At 36.6% G+C, this 8878-nt stretch overlaps 1 protein-coding gene across 2 annotated transcripts in view; it reads left to right on the plus strand.

Moving 5' to 3' along the window:
• The window catches only part of LOC136866361 (RNA/RNP complex-1-interacting phosphatase), a 31131-nt gene extending 24738 nt beyond the window's left edge, over positions 1-6393 (plus strand). For both annotated transcript variants that reach the window (XM_067143237.2, XM_067143247.2), the window contains exon 3: positions 2150-6393. In XM_067143237.2, the coding sequence (XP_066999338.1) occupies positions 2212-3600 (1389 nt within the window). In that variant the 5' untranslated portion in view covers positions 2150-2211 and the 3' untranslated portion in view covers positions 3601-6393. The remainder of the gene's footprint in view (positions 1-2149) is intronic.
• Positions 6394-8878: the final 2485 nt, after the last annotated feature.

Genomic DNA, 8878 nt, shown 5'->3' on the forward strand with positions numbered 1-8878 from the left:
CTGAGCGAGTTAGCTGCATGGTTTTGGCCATGTAGCTGTCTTTGCATTCAGGCAATTTCTATTGCCACTTTTGGCAGCTGTGAAGATGATTTCCCAATTTTACATCGGGCAAATGCTAGGACTTTACCTGCATTAAGGCCATGGTCACTTCCATCGCGTTGGGGCATACAACTGTTAAAATTGGCCAAATCCATGACGTGCTTGAAGCCTCCATGGCTCAGGCGGCAGCACGCCGGCCTCTCACCGCTGGGTTCCGTGGTTCAAATCCCGGTCACTCCATGTGTTATTTATGCTGGACAGACAGAGGCGGGACAGGTTTCTTGCCGGGTACTCCGGTTTTCCCCGTCATCTTTCATTCCAGCAGCACTCTCCAATACCATTTCATATGTCATTCAATAATCATTGCCCCAGAGGAGTGCGACAGGCTTCGACAGCCGGCACGGTTCTTATCCTTGCCGCTAGATGGGGTCTTCATCCAATCCATTCCTGGCCCGGTCGAATGACTAGAAACAGGCTGTGAATTTTCATGGATTTTAATTTTTCACAACAAGTGCGGATCTCAGTAAGTTGGGAAAAAATACCAGAAAGAAGGGTTATTTCCTTCCCTTTCTTTGCCTTGTTCTATCCTGTTTTCGCCGTAACAAGAAGGGTTGGAATAAAGCTATTTTTTTTTTTAAGAAAATCTAAAAACTAGTTGGTTTTTCAACCCTTTCCCATGGACATTCTTTGACCCTATCTGGCAGGACCAGGAGTAATAATTTGCTTGTCAAAAAAAGTTGTGGTTTACCTTTATTAAATAATATATTTTGTAAAAACTACATAAAATATCTGCTTGAAATATTGCAACAACAAAAAAATGCACTATAAGTAGGCCTATTTCTAAAATGATGCGATGAGATTACCAAATTGCACACAGGATTCCCCGGTTCATTTAGTTAGGCCTATATTGTATTTCATGTATGTTCTGTGATAAAATGCAAGGCTTGACTTTGTCCTTGTATATATGAACTAAAACTTAATGAAAAAGTCTTCCTGCAGCTTAAACTTGACATTTAATATTTAATTATTTCAATAATTTATTTAATAACCACTGGTCCATTTTTGTGCAGAAAAGAACATCTGAGATTTTATTCAAGCAGCTACCAGTACAGCCAAGAACAAAGCATATTATTCAGTTACTAACAAAAAAAATTCAGGCATATTCTGTCATTAATTAAGTTATTTCTTTTCCAGGTATTTTCTAGTTTTATTAATCTTGCAATAGTTTCACAAGACTGGATTGTTCAAAGTTATACATTAATTAAGTTAAAAAGAAACATAAATACCTTCCACTTTAACAAAAATGTAGTTATGTGTTTCTTTAAAATTCAATTTTTCCCTACTTCTCTCTTTTCTCTAATACTTCAAACAGTTGGCCACAGAACTAGAGGAAACTTAAATATACACTTCTATATGGTTAAATTTTAGTTTTAAAAAATCTCGCTACATTTCTCTGAAATTTAGATCGCAAACTTTCAGTAAACTTAATATAATCTTTCATCCTGATGATTGATCCTCTGTTAACTGTATTATTTGTTTAGTCTTTCATAAGAGATTTGTAAGATCGGAATTCTATTTCGCCACTATCATAATTGTTTTTCTGCTCCAGCAAGCTGGTACAGTTATAAATTAAGTAATTGAAATAATGTTGATTTAGTTATATTGTATTTCATGAGTGTAAGGTTTTTCATATGAAATTCATGTATGTTCTGTGATAATATGGAAGGCTTGACTTCATCCTTGTGTGTTTATGCTGTGTATATGTTGTAATTAGCAATAATGGAATTTTATTGTACTTACCCAGGAAATTAATTTAATAAAATACCTCAACTGTTTTGGTGTAGCATTGTCAGACTAGGAAAATTACTAGAAACCTTTATAAACTATAATTTTTATTACAATTTAGATTCATAATGGAATAAAAAGAATCAGTCTGCTAGTATATACACTTCATAATGTGGAAAAAAGAAGAAACTTCTTAAATTTTATGTCAGTGGTTGTAGTTGACCCTTTTGTGCATTATTTTAAATTATAGAAAGATTTTAATTCTGTATTTTAAAAATAGTGATGCTCTTTTCTGAACTATATTCTTTTCATTATCTTGTTTTAGGCATTACCATCAAGCTTAATACCAGATTCACCGCAGCATTTTGGTACACATCATACCATACAATGGGGAAAATTCCTGATCGATGGCTGCCATATTCATCCATTGGTCAACCTATTGAAGGGACTAAGTTCATAGCTTTCAAGGTTCCTCTCAAAGAAGCCATTTGTAGGAATTTGAAGAGAGATGAAAGGTTTACTCCTTCTATGTTAGTTGAACAGTGCCCTCGTTTATCTCTTGTCGTTGATCTTACAAACACACATCGCTACTACAATCCTCAAGAATTCTTGTCGAAAGGCATTCTGTATGAAAAGATCTTTTGTCCTGGTAAAGTGATACCTCATGATGATAACGTACAAAAATTCATTGATATTGTTGATGGTTATATCAGTCAGAATGGAGATTCAAAGGAATCATTGATTGGTGTTCATTGTACCCATGGACTTAACCGTACAGCATATTTCATATGTAACTATATGATAAAACGTCTAAAAATACCTGCTCAGGAAGCAATTTCAGCTTTTGAACGTGCTCGAGGCCACGCAATTGAGCGCCAGGAATACATTAAGGCTTTGATTAATACAGCCATTGCAGATAATACACCCAAGCCTCAGGCTGAATTTGAATCACCACTAGGCTCCCTGTATGAAGAGCGCCCCTTAATGAGTCGATATGCTGTTTCCAGGAATAACTATCATGCTAGATCTGGCCCTGATTATTTCAGTAATGATCGCAGACAAAGGTGGAATAATTCGTCACATGATGGCTTCTTGCCAAGGCCCGCCCCTAGTAGGCACTATCATAGCCAACAGAATGGATATAGAAATCACATGGAACAAAGGCAAGGGGATATACTACTATATAGAAATGGCCCTGAACACAGTGTAGTTAGAAATAAAGACGTAAGACCTTATAACTTTTTATCACGTGGTCCATCTTCAGAATCTCAAGACCAGTCAACATCAGATAACCCTGGAAACAGTACCCAGCAAGACAATCTAAAGTATGGTAATGGACACAGAAAACGTTCAGATCGAAGACAGGGAGATGAACATAAGTTGAGAAATAACTCAGAACATGATCAGTTTGTTAGAAATAATGGTGGAAGATCTCGTCAATTTTCATCACAGGGTCTATCGACAGAATCTCAACACCCCCACATGTCAGGTTTCCGTAAAAGGCAGAGAGACAGAAATGAACCATGTGACTCTGGAATCAGTACCCAACAACACAGTCAAAAGTTTGGTGAAAATGCTCGTTATGTGAGACTTGGCGATGGTTTAGCAGCCAGTTGTATTTCAGAGAACCAGTCGCATCCTAAGAAACGCAACTCTAGGAGGTACCAGGATGGTAGACAAAACTCATTCCCACAAAGACAACCTCAGGCTCATACTGAACATGAACCTCCATTTCAGGATCCTCTTAACTCCAGAAATGATATTAAAGCAAGATGACCAAGTGTGACTATATTGTTCTATGTAGAGCCAAATCTATTTAATAACAGAATAAAAGCAAGACTTGAATTGCTTTACTCATACCTCTGATACATTGCTAGCTTACTGTTAGTCACCATGACTGCTGCAAAAAATACAAGCTTCTCAGTTTTCAGAGTGCTTTGATGAAGTTTTTATTATAAGTGTTCATCTGGTCAGTACTGTTACTTGTGTCATGGAGAAGGCAGGGAAAATTCAGTCTTATTAAAACAGAATGAATGATCTTGCCTTTTACAGTATATACTGTCTATATTTAATTTGAATGGCTGTTGAAACACATCTCAGTTAAATTGGAGTTTGCAAGTTTTCATATTATTTGTATCTTAAATTTGAGTTCTGTGTACCAGTACTGTACCTGTTTGTAATTGAAAATGAGTTTCTTTTCAGTTTGTCCTTTTCGGATGACTGAATTGCTGTTCATCTTGTGCATATCAGATTTAATAATTTATTTTGTTACCGGAAAGATCTTGTGATAAGTTTCTTCTGTTTATATACTCAAACAGAAGTGCCTTTTAGCCATCATTATATTTTACTTGCCACAATACCATTCCTTTGTTATGGAAAAATAATATCTGTGCATATTTCAAGTCATGTTCATTATGGTAATTGGTTAATATATTACATAATTCATGGAAGAGTTTCTTTTATTTTTACATATTACTAAGTGTAGTACCTGGCTCTGCTCGGGCACTTTCTTTGAATGCTTAATTTTAGGATTTGTATTAATTGTTTGAAGTGATTTCTTTTTTGTGGATTTCTTTATTGTGACGACTGATATTTTATGAAATATTTTGTAAATTTACAGTTATTGTTGTGTGTTTAATTTTAAGTTTTATGTTGAGATTATACTTTCATGTTAAACTACTGTAATTCCTTGTGGCAGCCCAAATTGTCAGAAAAGTAGCTGATCCTTCCAAACAAATAATAAAAGTGAGTTATAACTACCGTATTTACTCATGTATTAGGCACTTTCGCGTATTAGAGCTCTCCCTGGCTTTTTGGGACAAAGAAAGTGAAAAAGTAAATCTCACATACCCTCCAACGTAATTCGTCAGAGAAGAACAACGATTCCACTTCGAAGTGGGTACAAGCCTTACTGCAGCTCCGATGACATCACACAAATTTGTGAATAGTTTCGTCTGTACAACCAGAGCAATGAAAACACGTGTCAAAGTCATGCGGGCACATCTGTGTTTTGTAGTTAAGAAATGTCGCCTCTGTAGTGTAGGCCTACTTCAGCTCTGATGACATCGAACAAATAGGTGAATAGTTTTGTGTCTGACCTACGCAATTAATGCACGCATTAGTCATGCTATATGTCTGTTTTTTGTAGTTAAGAAGGTCCGCCAGCATAATGGTTAGCACAGCTGCTGTTCTCGGGGGCCTGAGTTCGATTCCTGGTACCGTATTGCCAGAGATTTATGAATGGCAGGAAAGTTGATATGCGGTAAAAATGGTACCTGCAGCACCCCTCCATTGGGGGCTGCACCACCCGGGATGAGGAAACGAGATTACTTTAGTTGAGAAATATTCACAGTTGTTGCTATTAATATAGCGGGCGAGGTCCTTAACAGATCGTTTAATATCTCGTAACTCGGGCCAATATAGCCTACATAATCTTTGGAGAGAAGTAGGTTTAAAACGCAATAAAAACAATCCAATCGTAGCAACTGTTTTACTTGCCAACGTACTAAATTAATAATAATAACAGTAATAATGGTATTGATTTCACGTTCCTACAAACTACTTTTACGATTTTCGGAGACGCCAAAGAGTACATACTATGCGCTGATAAAAAAAATACGGAGACAACAAACATGCAAAATTAAACATGATAATAAACTGCATAAATGCGACAAGCTTTACTGTTATTTATTTTTATTCTTTCCATCGTGGAACTTCGACACTATCCGGGCACTTATAGTAGCATACCTAACCTAAACAGTGTGGTCTCTCTTATCTCGATTACAGCTGTTTAGATAAATCCTTATGTGATAAATGTGGAGAACAAGCATGAAATATACTTAAAAATAAAAGTCTGGCTTTCAATAGCCGCAGTTATCCAAAGAATGCTATGCTTCCAGTCACTATGTATTACATTCAGAAGTACAACTCCTAACATACGCTAGCAATCAGCTGGTGGGTTGGCGCGCTTTTTACAGCACAGCTTTATTCAGAAGGGGTGGCTTCTGCTACATATACACCAACTATCTCCAGAAACCATTTGCGAAAAGATTCTCACTGTTTGGACTCTATAGTCGGGAACGAAACTATTTTTAAGTTGCAGAAAGACGGGATCTCGAATACTCGCGATTGCCGTGAAGATAACGCCTTTCGGAATGACGACACGCTGGTAGCAGGAAAGTTGGCGGCACAAGACGACTATAATTCACATGAAAGCAATGATAAGGTGGACTGTGTGGTAGGCCTACGGCTTAAATGACAGACACAAATGACTGCCATTACGTTCTTTTGTATTAATATTGCATAATAGGAAACCCTTATCCCTTTTCTCCGCAGGGTCGAGTATGAACTGAGACAAATCTTCGTAGCATGTTTTTATGACTGCTTGTCCTTCCTGACGTCAACCTCATCAGAGAAGTTAATGCGCTGAAACGAATGACGTGATATTAGAGTAACTAAAACTGACTATATTTATATTTAAGCCTAAAAGTCATGTGGTGTTCGCCATGTATTCTTTTTAAATTTAGAAATACTGTCTTCCAACAAAAATAGTCAGTAAAACTATTGACTGAAGAAAAACTAAAAACTAGTTTGTTTTTCAACCCTTTCCCATGGACATTTGGTTTGTTAAAGAATAGCGTCGAATGTTAACATGTACAATTTATAGCTCTTTATAGCCTAGAAGTCATGTGTTCTCTACACAAAATTTGAGGTTACATGTAACTAATCACATATTGGACCCCCCTTACTTTTTTTGGCTTTAAATGTGCAGACGTGCAGTTCTAGTAATGAAACCAGATGGTAGTACGGGGCACGATGGCCAGTCATGTGCTCCTCTTTGGTCTATAATACAGTCAAATACGGTACTCATTCTTTTTGGTCAAATACTCAAATAGCTTAATAGGAAGTGGAAGTCTCAAACGAGTAACCTAACCTCAGAAGTAGCACGCCATAGATGTCTACCCGGGCCAGGACCTGCATAAGTGCTCATGTTGTATGTCTTAATATTTTTTTGGCCAAAATGTCAAAAAAGAAATATGATGCAGTGTTTAAAACGGCTTATAGGGAAGAGTTTCAGTGAATCCACGAAGGGACTAACATTTACATTCTGTACTAAGTTATATGTAATGTGATTTTTCAGTTGCAGCATGGCGGGGAGTACAATATACTCAAACATATGCTAACAATAAAACGTAAGGGAATGTCCATTGTGTAGAAAGAAACCTGAAACTGAACTTTTCATGTAAAAACCAAGATGTAAATCTTGTGACGAATGCCGAGGCTTTACTTATGTCATTTATTGTAGAACATAACTTGCCTGTAAATTGTGCTGACCACGCGGGACCTTTGTTTCGCAAAATGTTTCCTGATTCGGAAATCTCTAAATGATTTGGATGTGCTAGAATGAAAACAGCTGCTATCATTACAGAAATGTGCATGGAAGAAAGGGCGAAAATTGTTTCACATTTGCAGGTGAATGCATTTTCTGTTGCTGCTGATGGTAGCAATAAAAGCGACTTGAAAATATATTCTATTATTGTAACATTTTTTAGGCCTGAACTCAATGAAATTCAGATTTGTCTACTCTCTGTGCCTAATTTAGAAGGGGATGCTACTGGAGCTAAAATTGCCAATCTTTTGCTCTCAACTTTTCAGAAATTCCATATTCCATTAAAAATCTGCATAGCTCTTGGTGCTGATAATACTCCAGTAATGGTAGGATTAAAGAATGGTGTGGCAGGATGTTTGAAGCAGGAAAATAGTAACGTAATCATCGTAGGCTGCTCTTGTCACTTAATTAATCTTGCTGCAGAGAAGGGTGCAGCATGCTTGCCCATAAATGTCGATGAAAGTATAATTGATATATTTTATTATCCAGAAAGCAGTGCAAAGAAGAAAAAAAAGTTTAGAGAATTTTAGACTTTACACAAGACAGAGATGAGGAAAATTCTGAAGCGTGTGCCTACTCGATGGTTATCACTAAGAAGATGTTTACACAGGATTTTGCTGCAGTGGGACCCGTTGGTTACTTTATTCAGGAGCGAAATTGTGAGTAAGGATTCTCAGATGGGAACTTCGAAGACTTACAGAATTCCTAAGCACAGTCTAAGTGCAGATGTGTCTTGTTTGTCTGAAAAGGTGAAGCATTGTCATAACATTTCACCACACTCGTCAGTTAAAAGGAAAACCCAGTCATCAGTTTCTCTAAAAAAAAATATGAAACTGTTGACACTAAGAGCTATGCATTGTCATGTGAAGAACAACTATTCATGTTCCTTTCATCAAATTTAGATGAATCTTTTTGCCTTTTTTTTTTTCCCCCTCAAGTTTTATGGATATCTTTGAGAATCCAAACGTAGCTCTTCAGTCAAGTATGCCACACATCCACTTATTGAGGTCAGTTTTGGAGGAACTATTGAAGAATGTGATTGCAAGGTTTGTGAAACCACACATTATTAAAGGCTCTTCCTCTCTCCTTGATGTAAATTATTATACACCAGGAAATCAAAGGGATGATTGTGATCTGATGATAGGGAACACTGCGTTTGTTTTAGTGAACAGTTTGAAGTCTGAAGAAAAGTGCATATTCTTTAAGTCTGTTAGAAAGTGTTTCTCTTCATCATGTGACTACATGGTACACAAATTTCTGTTCAAAGATGAAGTTTTAATTAATGCAGAAGTTGCAATTATTTCTGCTATAAAGCATCATTTTCTAGTCTTAGATTTTTCATTAACAAGTTTCCGAACATTCTGACTCGTGAAGCGGAATATTTAGATAAAGAAACTGATATTCTGCACTTCCAGTTCTGTAACTTTCAGCTGGAAGAAACAAATCTGGCAAAAGGAAGAATTTATGTTCAATGAGCATTGGTAGGTCAGATGAAATCAGCCAATGGTGTACTTAAATATGACAGACTCTCTAAGGTGATGCTTGCTAATTTATCAATTCCACATAGTAATGCAGAATGTGACAGGATTTTTAGTAGAGTCACAAAGACAAAAACACAGTTCAAATCCTTGCTGTCTGAACAAACTGGAGAAACTTTTAACCTTA

This window comes from Anabrus simplex, chromosome 1, assembly GCF_040414725.1.
Source record: "Anabrus simplex isolate iqAnaSimp1 chromosome 1, ASM4041472v1, whole genome shotgun sequence".
Taxonomy (NCBI): domain Eukaryota; kingdom Metazoa; phylum Arthropoda; class Insecta; order Orthoptera; family Tettigoniidae; genus Anabrus; species Anabrus simplex.